Raw genomic sequence first — 16893 nt, forward strand, 5'->3', positions numbered from 1 at the left:
GTGTGTGTGTGCCCTGTCCCATCGGGGGGAACTTCCAATTATTAATATCTGATGGTGTTTAGCATGCGGATGGGCAATTGCTTTGGACCATCATCCCGCCCTCTCTTTCGCCTGCACCCAGAAGAACCTTATCGGGACGTTCTGGGAGGCGACAGTAGGCGCATGTTGGCCCTTCGCACCACATCGCCCGAAATGGATTTTGCACGCAGCCAACCGTTCTGTTCTGTCGTCGTCTCTGGGGCGTGTTATGGCAGGGGTCGTCGGCCACCTTATGCTTATGCGAACGAACGGGCCACCCATACTAGCCACTATGCTTGCTGCCCGCTCACTCGGGGCACCCGTTTATCGCCATTATTTTATCAGCGTATCGAAAACTTAGAATTATGCCAACTGCTAAACGGTACGGGTGCTTCAGACCGTTTGCTCATTGCCGTTGAGCCGCAGTTCTCTCTGCTCAAAACAACAACGCGTCAATACTATAAGTGCACGCTGTAGCGTCATGCGTAATGTTACATTATCAAGAGCACGATAAGAACGCTCTTATGGTGAAAATTTCTTGTGTGCTAGTGTTTTTTATTTAAACGTACACAATTGACCATAACATTTCAAAGCTAGCTGTTTTTTGATGTACGAGAGCCTTTGAAAAAATAGTTTTTGAATGGTTTTACGTCCTAAGTTACCGTGTTTCAATTTTCGGAGCTGAGCTGCTTCATAACCCTCAAATGAAGGAAAACTGGTAAAACACATATCAACATTACAATTTCTATACTTTACTGGCAGTTTGACATGTTTTGGAGAACTATTGAGCACCATGTCAGAGAAGCAATCATTAAACGGGCAGTATTTTCCAGTAGTTTCCCACCATATTAGATTTATAAGATAGTGTATAAGTATTTATAGTCATGGGTTCAAGCCCCGAATAGACCGTGCCCCCATACGTAGGACTAACTATCCTGCTATGGTAACAGTAAGTCACTGAAAGCCAAAAGCTCACTTCACTAGAGTTGGTACAAGGCAGGCCTTGACCGACAACGGTTGTTGTGCCAAAGAAGAAGAAGTATAAGCATTTTAATAACTTCAAAATCGTTACTTTGCTTTTGTCGCACTCAGAAAGGGCTATAAAACTTTTATAAAATTGCAAAACATCGTTAAGTTAATCGATTTTCAGTAAAAGAATTCAATCATACAAGAGCTAACCATTTCAACAATAAACAAATAAACATACAATAGACTGATGTGGATTCTGGTATGAAGTGTTGACACAAATGTCATTCGCCAAATGTCGATCTCCATACGTAAACGATCCATAAAAGCTAGTTTAGATCATTAATTACCCCACTAATAAACCTAGCTCATCGAGAATAATAACTACAATGATTCGCCAACATCTGCTTCCCAACGATAAGATCCAGTTCCAATTGCATCCAATAAAACACACTAATGTTATTTGAAACTGCGCCCAGACCAGACGCTTAGATAGCTTGAATTAAAAATTTATAGCGCAATATAATAAGCCACAATATATCAGCACTGGTACTCTGCTCGCGGTTCCCACGAAGACCGTCGTCGTCGAGTTTTACGCAATATCTCAAAACGTGCATCAGGCAGCGTTGGAATCGATACTCGATTCCGTCGTGCAGGCTCTGCCCGATACACCGACACCGCATATGCATATCAGCGTCCGAGGCCCTCGGTTTGCCACCGATTTGCCACCACGGTGGGGTCCCGGCGCGCACACGCGCCGGGGCATAACATTAAGAAACGATTTCAATAAAAAGCTGACGATCGACGGCTTCGGCGAACGCGTGATCACCGCGCAACCTGGGAGCGACGCCCGTACAGCTTCTGGAAGGTCCACCGCGGGCCAGCCAGTAGCAGCAGCAGACCAGCCGGCAAGGGTTTCGGAATGGAACATGAATGCAAATGTTTCGGCAAATCATAAAGCCTGTCAAAACAAACATTTCGGTTTAGGTATCCGCGGTTCCCTGCTGCCCCCTTGCTGTGGAGCTCGCCCCGTCGCTCGGGTTGCATTAAAACTCGTGCGACTAATCAACGCCACGGCTGGTGGTCTGTGGCTACTGCCTGGCAAACAACCGCGCGCGCACGCACGCAGGGAGCTCTCTCGACAGCTCTCGGCACCCCCCACGGATCGAAGCCCGCAACTTCCCCCTAACCCGTCTTTCATCTGTCACCTTCCTGCCGCGCTCTAATGTCTCAATGTCGATCTCCACACCACACATCGGCGCTCGGCGGACTGCCTATCGCACCTTCTTGCGCTCGATCGTATTAGCCCCTTTTTTGCAGCCTTCCGCGTGTGTGTGTGTGTCTGTTTCTCTCTTCTCCCTCTCTGTTCGCTCTCACTCACAACGATCAAATTCCAATAACCGCTGCTGCGGGGGTTTCCCGTGCGGGTGGTGGTATGCAAATATTTCACCATGTGAAAAAATGCGTTGGGCCTCGCAAGGGGGACACATTTATCCAATGAGGTTTAGTATTCTTCGAATATTTATATTCTTTTTTTTTTTTGTTATTTGTCGAACGATACCCTACGGTGAACACATTTCAATGTAGATCTCGCTCGCATATTGTTGCTCATTTCGGTGTTTACATTTTTGTCGCTTCCCCAAACGTGCTAACCCTTTCGAAGGCTAACAGACGAAATTGATATTCCGTTTTGCTGAATATGCTAATACGGTACGCCGGACTACTGGACCACCATTACCGGCTACTGATTACCGGCAGGCCAGTAATGTGGGTCAATCATTTTAATGGGCGTGTTTGTTGTTTGTTTTGGGGCTTGGAGTTGTGTTAAATACGTGTTTAAAAATCCCTTAAATGATAACCAGAAAACCAGCAATAATTCAAAACAATTCACCCCTGGATAGTAACCGCCAAGGTAGGATAGATAATCCTAGATATAGTTGTGTCAATAATACGGTACATATATTATGTTCCGCTATCACACTCCTGTCAATCCTGCTTACCTGAAGGTTAGCCAGGTTGCTGTCCTGTGTTGGTTTTTCTATTGCTTTGTAGCATTGTTTCAAATCGTTAATACTTCCTCCGTTTCTTGTTTTGCGTTACACCTTCAGCGTCTTTTGGACCCACCGACGATATCGCACGCTCATTAGCGCATCTCACTTATCTAATGATTTGATGAGCCCGCGAAAAGACCGTCGCAAGGGGAACCGCAACAAAAGCAGCGACAAGGAAACAAGAAAAAAACAAAACTCTGATCCCAAATTGAAATCGAAACTGTCGGCCCGGTATCGTAAATTAGTCTTCTTCCCCTCTAAACCGATCCGCTTATCAGCCGCCCAACCCGTTGCTTTGACATTTCCACTGCTATTCTGCCACTCATTTGCGTACGACCGTATATCATCGCGAGCATTGGATGGTGCTGTCGGTTGATCGTTTGCCGATTGGTTTCTGTGTGCTGGTGGATGTTTTTTGATTAAATGCCTCTTTTAGACAGATGTTTTTACAGCCCCGTGAACAGCACAAAGCAATAAAACAAAACTTTGTGCGAGCAGAAAGAAACAGAAATGAAAAAAAATCCCGAGCAACATGTACGAATATCATTTCGCAACAGCAACAACCACCTGACCTGGTCAAGGAAAGTGGTTGTTTATGAGATTGTTCGGGCTGACGGAACAGGATCGCTGAAGCATAAATTCTCCCGTCTTCAAAACTCCGCCAACGAGCAGTATGCAAAGTAAGCCAATGTCTATGCCATTTGTTTGCCGTCCTCGCGAAACGGTAAAAGCTCGTGTTCTTTCCAAAACTACCGATGTCCTATGTCGTCGTTTGCATGGTGGTTGACATGTGGGGAACATGAACGCCTCGCAAGCTCGTAAAACAAAGATGATGGAATTCAGTGATTCTTTTTTGCGCATGCTGTTTCTTTACTTTTATTGTTTACGGGAGATTTGTTAATGAGCAGTCCTAATTCATTCAGGCTTTTGTGGAATGTCCATTATAAAACAGCTAGATTTCAAGATTATTATTTTTTTACACTCCTTCACATGGAAAACCCTGCATGATCAAAACTCGTTTGCCATGTTAGACAAATTCGCAACTCTGTAATGGAATTTGCTTTTTTTTTTTTTTGTTAAACAAATCTCAAAGTGATAGTTTCGTGGGTAAACATGTTCACGATTCGTTTAGTTTTTTTAAAATGTTTTCATCGCATTTTTTTTTGTTGACACTTAATGTAACACATTTGCCTTCTTCGCACCTCTTCTTAACTGCTGCAACTCCTTAAACCACACACCAATTAACACAGCATTCGCCCAGGGCTAGGGTGGCGGAACAATCTGATAACGAAACGGAACGTGTGAGGTGTGAAATCACTTCCTTTTCCCTAGATGCGAAACAGATGTCCGAGGCCCCCGACACGGGGTCCGGGTTAGGCCGCGAAATATAAAACACACTCCTATAAACAATCTGATTATCTCGCCGATGATTAGGGACCACCACAGCCAGCCATTTTTTGTTGGCTCCTAATGACGACTTCCTCCCCACGGCCAGCGGAGAATCGAAAAAAGACCCTAAACGGACCCAACCATAGAGGTGTCTCCATGTCCTCCGCAACTCCGCAAATGAATATTCATGATCCGGCGGCGGTCTTTTGGTATCGAGAACCTTCAAAACACAGTGCTGTGTTGTGTAGCGGTTGCTGTTTTTGCCTATTCTCGTCCCTTCCCCGCGTGTGTAAGCGCGAAAATGGTTATCGGAGGAGAAATTTTGGCGGTTCGTTATTATGCTGTTAATTGCTAACACGTGCTCCATGAAGTGAAGTCCCTTGTCCACAACTGTTTAGCAGTGTGTTATACGTTGAAATAAAGATAAGAAACTGTTCGAGCCGCCCCTCCGTTTCGCAGGCATTAATCGAATCATTAACTTCCCAATCGCAACACCCCCTCCCGAACATGACGTCATGAGGAAGATGAAAGAATGTCAATTTAAAGCCTGCTGGGGGTTGGCGCTGAGTCAACTCCGGCTGGATGCTGGAAATTCTTCCTACAAATCACCCGTTTTCGAAGTGCCCGTACCGTGCGTGCGTGTGTGTGTGCGGTAGCACATATATCAGGCTTTTAAGAGCCCGAGACGTTTAGTGTCCATCATCATCATCATCATTCTCATCTCCGGGATGGTTCGACGCCGACGGGAACGGCGCATGGGTCGGTCTTTCGCCCGCCAGCGTCGCCAGCAATGGAATGTATTAGTAAATTATTCACATATCAATAAATTAACACCAAGGCGCCTCACGGCTGAATAGTTGCTGTCCGCGGGTGTGCATCGTGATTTCCATCCTACCTCTTCTTCCCTTTGTTTCGCCCTCCACAAACTAAAGTGTTGTTCCGGTTCGGTTCACAAATGCTCTATTGGGTTCCCGTGCCGTTCGGACGGGGCATTGGATGCTATGTAGTCGTTGGCGAGAGTGTTGTGCGTTTGTTTTTCGCTTCTCATCGCCAACACCTCCTGGCAAGCATACGGCAAAAACGTCGTCCGTGCTGCTTGCTGCTGCTACTACTACTACACATTATGCGCATTAGCAAAACAGTCAAAGTAGTAAAACTGTTATTGCCCAACATTCCAGCTGGCTGACTACCGACACGGAGAAGCGAGCGCGCCGGCAGAGCCAACCGAGCGGGTTAATACTCTCAACAGGCGATTGCTTTTTTTGTGTAATTAGAATACACAAACGCCCACATACACACACACACACACACTCAGAGAATGACGGATTGTTATTAGCACAACGATGAGTTACTAGCGATAAAACATTGATTTCCATTCTTTGAGAGCGAGTTTACACAATGGACGCAGCGTCATTTCGTAACCAATGAAAGTTTGTACTATGATTAAATCTAGATATTAGAGAACGTATCAAGAAAGATAAGAATTCACGCTTAGTTTCATGCTACAAAGAGCATTTTAGATTCTTCAATCTGTACGAGGAGGTTTATAGAAATTTGGGTTAGAGACAGAAAAAGCTTTTTCACAACAATCGAGATCTTCCCCAGAATAAATGTTCCGGGACCTTCTTCACCTTCTAGCTTTACGAGTGTTATCTCTAATAGGAATTTCCCTTATCCAGGTGTCACTGTAACTTCATTTCCAATTGTTTGCCAACAAACACGCCAAGAGGCGCTACGACACTTTCCTTGAACAACAAAGGAATCGTTTCCAAGTGCCGCCCAGCACACACAGAACGAGCGCGAACGAGAGTACCATAAAATTATGATCATAAATAGATCAACCCATTGCTATAAAACACGGCCAGTTGACAACCGAGCCAACACACTGCAACACAGCTCCAGAAGCATATCAGTGCGCGCATCGAGCGCCCAAACCCACATGAGGAATGTGCGGTGATAGTTTCTGTAAACCTAGTTTGGCCCTTGCACTGGCCGCGCACTTGACTGTTTTGTTTGACTTGTCCCCCAAACTGTTGGGGCTGTTGAATCTCGACCCAACAACCCGCACCCTTGTTGTGTGTGTGTTTTTTTTTCTCTCCCCGGCCCCACGCGAAACGATTTAGTTCAACCCTCGGCCACTTTCTTATCTCAACAACATCGCGAGCATTGCACACACACACACACACATACACTGGAATAAGAGCGGTTTACGGAGGGGAAGAGTTGAGTAGGGCGCGAAGTAAAAACAATCAATACACAACACTCAAATCCCACCAACACCTGCACACAGCACGCCGTGTGACAAATCGTGTGTCGATAAGAGCCTAGGGCTAGGGCTAGGAGGGGGTGGATGGGAACCGCGTGCCGCAGATACACTCCAAAACACATTTGCTCTGTCGTAAGAATAGTGTGTGCCTCTTTCCCTGATAAAGCCCTATCAAAAACAAAATTAGGACAGCGCAACGGTGCACGGTTGTTGCACCCATGGCGTAGGCTATTCCGTAACCCTCCGGCGTTCGTCGTTACCCGTCCCGAGCTGTTCGACGGCACAGAGCTGTTGATATGGAAGATCCTGATGACCGAATTCGAAAATCACAGCTTGTGTGGTTCTCTTTCTCTCTAACCTTCTGAGACGCACCGTTATTGGTGGTGCCCTTTCTCATGACCTTGCCCGGGAAGTGTTCGTAACCCCGTCCATTGTAAAGCCCAAGCCCAGCCCAGCCAGTCCATTAGGGCCCGCAAGGGCGTGATCTTCGTGATTCGATCAAGGATGAGCCGCACGCTATCTCACGATCCGTAAGTGAGCACGCTCGCATGCCGACAAAGCTCGGAATCGTTCGCCCTTACACACAAAAGAGTGTGTGCCGACTACTCATCGTACACAGAATCCGGTTCGAAGGACCAAACCTGCGCAAGCGGTGAACCACTTTGTCGCTCCGCATTTCATTGCGTGCTATCCCCACGGCGGGGATCCACTCTCTTCCCCTTTTTTTCAGACCACACCGGCACTCTTCACAAATCGTGCCAAGTGTTGCCACTGTTGTTTATGTTCTGCTCACGTCGCGTGTTGGGTTGGTAATGCCGATTCAACGTGCGCTACCGTGGAGTGTGGAGTGCACATAAATCCCGCGGGCAACGGATCTACGACACGCCGGACGCCCGGAAAGTGAAAGGGAGAGTGAAAGGGACGCAACGCATGGAATTGGAGATGTGTGTTGGACATGAATGGAGCGCTACTACCCCCGTTGGGTTGACATTATTATGGGTACCGTTTTTTTTTTCTTTCGGAGAACATAGACCACATACCTCAGTACGATCGAACGTTTACTGATCCGCACCACTCTGACCACTGTGATCGCAGCGCCGAGTAAGCGCAGCTCCATCTTCCCCTGAGGTCTGAACGGTCAATAGTAGAACGAACTGGTCCGTGACGAACCTAGCTGCAGCTGCAAACGACGAACTTCTTGCGACAAATGGCTCTAATCCACGGCGATACCTCCAAACACTACTGTGCGGTTGACTTGCCAAAACGATACTAACTTCCGAATGTGTCGCAAACACGGAGGCAACGATGATCCGCCAATGATCATGTACGCGGGCGCTCGGGTCTCACACCAGAAAGGGCGAAAGGAGCATATCGGTTTGTGGGGCGGCCTTAATCCCGTGCCGCCGTCAGTCTGGGCCCGAGGGCGCCAATGGTTGCCATCGCCGGTCACTGAACACAATGCATCCGCGCGTATTGGCTGAAATAGTGCATTGGAACCATCATCTTCGCGCTGACAGTCACTCGGCGGATGAGTCACGCCGCTCGCATCACAGCTGCCTGCGTACAACCCGAAGCCGCACGGTGTACCACGGATACCGAAGTTCTACCGGGCAGTTAACAATCACACACACGCAGCAGAAGAAGAAAAAACGCACGTACACTCCAGCGGGTGCTGCAGTTTCTTCACCGTCCTCGATGGCGCGTGCAAAAACGAAATCATTTACGTCAGTTATGTCAAACTCGACTGTGGATTTGCTCAGCCGCAGTTGAAACATAAATTATCAAGAGGTTTACTCTATTCAACCCTATAAAGAATTCTTCTACTAGTTGAACGTAGTCGCGCGCGCTCAAAATCTCTCCAACTTGTTTCAAAATTTGTCAATTCATGATCCGTTAGGAAATAGATTTTCCTAACTGAAATTTGAATATTACGATTTTGAAGACTTTAACAGACATGCCGTGCAGCATTTTTGATTAAATAATTTAAATAAAAACTCAAGGCAAAAATATACCCAATCAACATTGATTTCTCACTCATCCAAAGTTCTACGCAAACTTCAAATGTTTGACACGCCTGGCATATGCGTTTACCATCGTCAACCTTTGGTGCGTTGCATCAGAAAAGCACAACTGTGCAGTACACTTCACTAGCCCCGCTCATCCCGTCACCCATCCCTCAATGTCGGCCGAACGGTGGTTTGTTTAGGGACGGCATTAGAGGAGTGAAGTTCGAGGTAGCGAAGGGACACTCTTGGTGTTAAGTTGAGCAATTTGACCCGTAGTCACCGGGGCCGGTCATTGATTGACGGGGGTAACGGTAAGCAACAACACACAACAAAAACCATAAAACACTGCCACAAAAAATAGTATGATGAAACCGCTGGTCAGCTTCACCAGAATGGCTGCAATTGTTTTCGTGTCTCGTGTGTCGTCTAGTCGGAAGAAGGGGGACCCGACCGGACACTGCACTCGCGCCTGCAGCACCCATTTACGCTATGACGGGACACCGGCCCCGCACACCGTTGCACCGGAAGAGGAAGTTGATTTACGCGCCGACACAGACACACAAAAAGTCACAAACCCGCTCAACGGGGAATGAAATGAAAGGCGCGTTAGCGCAAGGCAAAGCAGACATTTGATGACTATTTTTGTGGAGGATGGCTTTAAATGCTTGGCTGAGACTCAGATTTGACATTTGGAGAAGCTTAAAGGTGAAATCCAACATTGGCGCAGTGGTTTCCCATTCACATGGATGGTTTTTGTTTTGCCAAATCCCTCCCGCAAGCAATTGTTACACATTTCAGATGCTTTAGATAATGGGCCACCACCCTCTCAACTACGAGCGCACTTCTTCTCGAAGTTTGTGCGCGCTACAAAGTAAATCCAGATTAGCAGCACAGGTCTTGCAAACATCGGGCAGGCTGCAAATGGTTGGTGTGTGATTCGCGTTCGAACAGCGCCCCGATCTTATCTGGGGAGGGGGCGCCCTTATCCTCGCGCCACTCGAACACGAGTCGGGGCGATGCACGAAGCGGAAGTGGAAACGGAGGTCGGGAGGGGAACCTCTTCAACTGGCTGTGAGGAAGGGTGGTTACACTACTAGCGCCACGAGGGTTGTGGCCACAAAACTTTGCTACGCACTTTCCCGAGGCCGATACGGTTTGGGGCCAATTTTCTTATCTGCCAGGAAGAGTTTGGCGGTCTGAGCGGGAAGAAGCGGAGAGAGCGTTTAGGGGAATAAAATCATAACCGGAACAACTGGTGCTGTCCCGAGCATCGGGGGAGCTGGCTGGCGCAGTGTTCCATTATCTATTAGTGCCAATCATTTTACGCACGATGCGAATCAACGTCGCGCTATCGGTTTGGTTTAGTATAAATAGAATGCAATATCTGTACCTGCAGGAAGCATACACATTACATACGACTGGATACACGGCCAGCTGGAAAAGGTTAGCTCAGTTTTGCTCAGTCATTCGAGCACATAGTGTGCAAGGGCAATCAAAGGAGGTCAGATGGTCGCTCACCCAAGAAACGTGCAGTTTGCCAACTAACAATCAAACAACAAAGCATGCTGAACGCTGGTCACCTTCAATCATACAGGAAAACACATTTGTCCAGCTTCCGGTAGCAAGCCGTTCAATGGTTTGCCCTTTATTCCTTGCCTTTCATCTTTGTGTGCCGTCTCTTATGGGAGCAAAACTCCCGAAAACCTTCTGGAGGCTACGTCAGCAGCAGCAGTAGCAACATCATCCCAACCGATTGTATGGCATCGTATGGTGAAATATTGTAACTTGCTAATAATGCGAAACACAACCTCCCGCCCCGGTTCTGCTTGTACGACCTTTCTAGTGTTTTCGCTCGCTCCTTGACCATCGTTTAACGGTCGTCGCAGTTTCGAACGAGCGCGCGCGCGGAGCGCTGGCGGCAGAGGTTATAATGTCTCGAATAAATCAAATCAATCAATCCCAAGCGCTCGCTGGTCGGTCCCGGGGGTTGGCCCCGGTAAAGGGGGTTGGAACGGGCAACATACAATACTACACACACTCTACATCCTCTCTCCTACCCCCGGGAGGTTCGATATGGCACACGCGTCCGAGAGCTGCTGGGGCGTTTGGGACGTTAGATTTGACGAGACGGCCGCCCCACCGAGAGCAGACACACAGAGAGCATAAATTTCATGTCCGTGGCTGTGTGGTTGTTTGCGTTTGAGCCTGCTTACCATGCTTGCTACCCAATACCACACACCCAAAGGAAACAACAAAAAAACAAACAGAAGGCAAATGGAATCTCAGCGCTGCAGAGGCTGCGGTGATGATGATGATCATCATCAAATAATAATAAAAGCATCTGTCCAATAAAATCCCAATGCAATAAATATGAAGGGCACAACCGCGCACACACGCACACACAGCAGGATGGCGAGAAGATGACGAAGCACACTGCTGGGGCAAGAATAGCCCACAAATGCCAAAAACGAACCACGAACGGATGGGCGGCTGGGCGGCTGGCAGTGAAATGGTCATAGACAAATAGACCACCCGGAGCGGCTATAGCTGCGGGTGTGTGAGTGTGTGGCTGATATAATCGGTGACATTTTCTCGCCTGCGCCACCCCACACTGATGACGGTTTGTTGGTTTGAAACAACAATCGGGTGCTTTCTCATTGCAACCACTTAGCGCCGGATTGTATGCCATTTGTAGACGGCAAAACCGAAAACGATCCTGCTGTCCGCTTGTTGTGTTGTGCTCGTTTGCGTTGGGTTGGGGCAGCAATTCGATTAACCCTGAAACGAGCAAACGGCACCAATGGGTACAGGCAGAAACAGCAGTGGAAGGTGCAATTTGTGCAAATTTTGCAAATGTCGTTCGCAGGAATAAAAATGTCTCTCCGCAACACGGATTTATTCTTAAAGTCGCCCAAAATAGCTCGGGGAGGGGTGGGAAAGATCGAAATAAATTGCACATGGTCCCATATTTGCCCGGTGTGCAAATATAGCCTTCAGCTGAAGGTTACAACACCGTCATTACCATTCCTCGTCACATGACGAATACCATGTTTGAGTGGCTGAGCAATGATTTTATTCGAAACGAATTACAAATTGTATCATACTCAGAGAAAATGTTAAGCAAATGAGCGATTATGTATGTTTGCAATTGATAATTGTTCATCAAATTTATATGCCACAAGAACCACTTATCTTAATAACTAATGAGTTCAAAACACATCTCTCATAAATATTAACAAAAGGCCCTTTAAAATGGCGTTGAAAAGTTCAAATACCAAGACGCGTGCACGCGGGTCCAAACTAGACTTCAGTACACGATCTTCGTTGTGTGAGATCAACCGCTTGCCACATCCGCTGAGCGACAGCTCCATCCAGCACGGCGTTACAATTAACTTTTACTCTTTGTTTAGCGTCCATCAGCAAATAGTGCAACATTACCTCCAATGCAGCATGACGAATCGGATCGGATCATGCAAAACGTGATCGTATGTATTACAAACGCTCATTTCTAAGCCAACATGTCACACAACTGGGAAGAATTTCAAAAATGCCACACGCTACCAACAATCCCCGTTTTGCGGGTAGAGAGCATTACAGCACACTCTAATGTGTCATTAAGATAAACTTCCATTTAAAGCCCCACACCTATGCTTGCACAGAGGCGGCAGCACCGCATCGAAAAAAACCGCACACATACTTACATCGTATTTATTTGGCCTCATTGTACTTTCTTTCTCGTGGGTTTTGTGTTTGCTTCTTCAATAGTGCAGTACTGGGTGGCGGGGCGCGCAGGTTGCATTCGGCAGGCCGTAGCATAGGACCGCGGGCAAGCAACACACCGTGGCGGAGCGCCTGGTCGACGGCAGGCGGCCGCGATCCTCGCTCGATTGTGAACTGGCGGTGTCGCACCTGCCGCACCACATTGCCGACACACGCGCGCGCACACACACACAAGGCCGTGGCACGCACGCACGAACGGACGGCCACGCACACAGAAACACACGAATGAAGGATTACATTAACACGTGGACGGTTAGCATCTGGGATTGTGTTGTGCTGCCTTCACACTACACAGACACAAGACACAGTGGATCCTGTGTCCAGCTTAGGAACACATACACACACGCGCGCACACACACACACTCGTAGACACAATCACAGAGCAAGAGAGAAAGCACTTGGCCACCACAATGACACTCTTTTGCACTCCGCAGCTCTCTGCGACTCTCCTCTCCTTCTTCGCTGCCTGTTGCTCAAGGCTGGTCGGTTTGGTTCCAACCGACCGTTCAACGGAGCGCGGCGCCGCGAGGCTCTTCACACGTTTGTTTGCAATTCAAATTCCCCTCGCGGTCGTACAGGGGCGCTCGGTTTTAAATCGGGTCACCAGGATATACTGGCCCAAGGACTGGCGTTCCGATGCCTTTCACGCTCGGATGCTTGCATTTGCAATTTTAGCACCGTTTTTCTTCCTTCACAAACATTCTTCAAAGAAGATGCCTCTCGCTTCTTCGTCACTTGTCGGCCACAACCTTGGGCGGTTTGGGTGGTATTTTCTTAAGGACCACTGATGCACTGACACAGAAACTTGCACAATATTATTTACGTTTGTAAACTTCACCTAGAACACTATAGCACTGTTTTCAGTGCAGAATTAGGTACCGTTTATCTGGAATGTTGCTTCTGCTTTTCAACCGGCAAAATTTTGATTTCCCTTTCTGTTGTTGTTGCTGTTGGTTTTTTCTCCTTTCCACTCACTCATTCAGCTGACGTAACACACTATGCGCTGGAAGACGGAGGCACAAAAATTCGTGCAGAGTGCGATTTGAAATTAATAATAGAAACCACAAATCGATAAATCAATTGCAGAGTGTTGTATAATTCGGTACCAGCCCTAGAGAGACGTCCTCCCACCGTACACTACAGGGTACGGACGAAGCTCAAAACGCGATCTCTACATGGGTTTGGGGGAAAAACACCCGCGGGAAAACTGTCTGTCTGTCTGGTGGGGAGCAAGATGGGGGGAGGGGCACAAAAAGGGACAAACAGGAAACCTGTCGGTTCGTAGCCGAAATACCGATTCCAATATTTAGAACACACCGGAACGGGGGCAAAACAAAATACACGAAGGGGGCAAGAGCGGGGTCACACATGAGTCACACTTACACACGCGAAAGCAACCGTTCCGACACGTGGCATTTGCGTACAACTACAGGTTTGTCCTTTCAGTGTACACAAGTGTGTAGACGGCATTATATAAATCAAGCTCATAACACACACACACACATGCAGAAACGCTCATATGTAGAATCCTTTTTTTGCCTGTTTTTCCCTTCCACACAAAAACAAGTTGCAATGTGTTGGACCGAGTTCGGTAAACTTCACCGTTCAAGGATATCCGCGTGCTACGTTCTCCTCTAGCAAAACTCTCTTTAATTTACATCCTTTGCTCTTTCGATTTCCCCTTCGAGGGTTTCTTTTGTTTCCTACCGAGACTGAGAGCCCGAGAGAGAGAGAGAGAGAAAGAGGGAGAGAGAAAGTATGCAAAAAAATGTAGGGAAAATGCTAATCATGTGTGTTCGCAGCTAAACGTAAAAAAGGGGTCATGCCACCACGCGGTTACTACCATTCTATCGGAAATGCCATGTGTGTGTGTGTGTGTGAGTGTGTATTCGTCCCTTCGTCCTGGCAGGACAAGACGGGACACGGCAGACTTGCCAGGCTGCTGGCAGGTTTGCTGAACTCCGCGCGTGTGTCAACGACAGCAGCATCCGCTACCGCGAGGTGAACAAAATCAAACCAACGGGCAACGGCGCATTATCGGAACATCCCTTTTGCCGAGGACATGGACACACCTGAAAGTATGTGTGTGCCTGTGCATGTGTGCATGTGTGTGTGTTGTGTAAACTGTCATCGCTTCACATTCCGTTTCCTGCTTTCGTCAACTGTTCATTTTCCCAGCATCCTCGGCGTTGTTTGCACAGTACGAGAGAGAAAAAGAAGGGGTCACAGCTCGAACGGAGGGAAACAAACAGGATTGTCTCGGTCGTACGATGTCCTCCGGTAGTGTCGTTAGGAGCTTTCCCCTATCGGTTTTTTTTTGTTTTTAAAATTATTAAAACACAATTAAGAGAGGAAAAATCAACTCTAATTGAAATCATGTTTTCTTACAAAACCCTTTTTTTTACAGATTCTCATTATTGAACATTTCGAAAATCCCATTTTGTGATCCTCCAAAAACCGTTAAATATCCAACACAAATGCAACACATGGCACATGAAAAAGTTCACCAGAAAAGATGTGAAAACATTTCCACCCAATTAGCCTGATCGGTTAAGGATAAAGCAGCACACCACAACCTGGCACCAGGAGAGATCGTTTAAAAATCGCTTTCAAAAACGGCTTCCCATCGACGGGGGAGGCCAATCATCATAAAACACGCGTCGTCGCCACCATCGCCTCGCAAATCGATTTCCAAAAAAAAACACCCCATTCAACGCACTGCAACACGCGGGCAACAAACACTCACAACAGCCACAGACAGTCACAGACCGAAAAGTGCTTAAAAATGTAGCAAAGCAACAAACAAACTTGCGCGAAATGAGAAAAAAATAACAGTGGAAAAGAAAAGTGCCACCAAGCCGCGAAATTCCAGGTAAAAAGTCGAGCAAAATACACACACACACAAGGATAAACACACACACACACGTACACTTTTGGGGGGTACGCGAAAGAACATGCGTTTTTTCTTCTCTCTTGTTGGTAGGAGCGCGCGAGGGGGAGCCACTTTCTTCGTCTCCGTTCATTCACCGCGACGGCGGCGGCGGCGGTGGTTCGCTCACTTTAAGGGGCTGCTGTGCGTATGTTCTGCTTCTTTTGCTTCCTGTTCCTGCTGCTTGCCAGTTCCCCGCATCACACACGCAGGCAAAACCCGTCAAAAACGCATCGACCCCGCGGGCAAGGTACGCTAACACGCGGTGCGCACACACATCCTTGCGGAACGCCGTTCGTCTTCTGTCTCGCGAAGGATACAGGATTTGAAGCAACACATACACACACGCGCACACACACACACACACACTCGGCTGTCTGTGTTCTGTGCGTCTCTCTTTCGCTGGGGAACGGGGGAACGGGGGAAGAGGTAAGATTTGCCCCCTTTTCTTTTCACGTATTTTTTTCTTCTTAAGGAAACGTTGGCGTCCTGTCGCACCAGACGAGCCACTTACGCGTTTGGGTGCGTATGTGTCAAAAACCTTCTCCAACTGCGGACTCCGTGGTAGACGCACCGTTACTGTCTTCCCCACCGTCGATTGCTTTGATGGTTTACTTTTGTTTTCCTGGGGGATTGATTTGGTTTTTGTGGGTTTGAACTTTTGAAGCCTGAAGCCACGGCAGGATATACACACTGTCGGTACGGCGTAATCTGTGCCACACTTTGTCGCCGACACAACTTTGCTTTTAAAAGTGTCCATAAGTTGGTGGGGTGATACTCAAACTGCCTAGCCTGTTCTGTTCACACTTCTACAAAGTCTATTTTCGTGGCACCACACTTGGTTGGGTTTCAAACTTCACGACAGAGAACCAATGAGGTTGTCACCTAAGCGCTAGCTCTTCCCTAGCGCACATCCAACACCCAGCACCACTTGTCGACAATTCTAAACACCACTAAAAAACAAAAATCACCACAAAACACAGCTTAAAACTCACGTTATTTTTTTATTTCTCCTGGGAACCTTTGCACAGCGCAATGGAAACGATTGGGGCCGTGCGTCCTTTTTCGAAACAGTTTGCGCGATCGCGAAGTCACAAGTGTCATCTGCCACAAACCAGCGGGACGAACCCAAAGCACGCACACCGTCCGGTCGGAAGATTTGAACGCGATTTAAAACGCACGGCACGGATGTCTGGCCGCACTACCCACCGGAGATTGTGCTGGCCGCTTCGGTACGCTGGGCTTCGGGCCGAACTCGCTCGGTTCAATTGCGGGAGAGGGCAGGCGCGAGACAGAGACAGCGAGCGAGCAAAGGCAAACGCGCACCCGAAGACTGGTGGATGGGACAGAGGTGAGCAACCCGTTTAAAGGGATTGTGGTAGGGTGTACACAATAATGGCACAATATGCACAGAACGATAGATATCTAGACGCTTGATTTATAAACTAAAAACAATAAAGTAATAAAATATAATTAATTTAAATTATT

At 47.7% G+C, this 16893-nt stretch overlaps 1 protein-coding gene across 2 annotated transcripts in view; it reads right to left on the bottom strand.

Annotated features, from left to right (window-relative positions):
• Positions 1-16624, bottom strand: part of LOC120901385 (espin-like) — a 63545-nt gene extending 46921 nt beyond the window's left edge. The window contains exons 1-2 of one of the 2 annotated variants that reach the window (XM_040309293.1): positions 16401-16624; positions 12398-13479 (exon numbers count right to left, since the gene is read on the bottom strand). In XM_040309293.1, the coding sequence (XP_040165227.1) occupies positions 12398-12399 (2 nt within the window). In that variant the 5' untranslated portion in view covers positions 12400-13479; positions 16401-16624. Of the gene's footprint in view, positions 1-12397; positions 13480-15919; positions 16349-16400 lie in introns of those variants that run through there. The other variant, XM_040309294.1, reaches the window with a different exon arrangement.
• Positions 16625-16893: the final 269 nt, after the last annotated feature.

The sequence above is a fragment of the Anopheles arabiensis genome, chromosome 3 (genome assembly GCF_016920715.1).
Source record: "Anopheles arabiensis isolate DONGOLA chromosome 3, AaraD3, whole genome shotgun sequence".
Classification (NCBI taxonomy): domain Eukaryota; kingdom Metazoa; phylum Arthropoda; class Insecta; order Diptera; family Culicidae; genus Anopheles; species Anopheles arabiensis.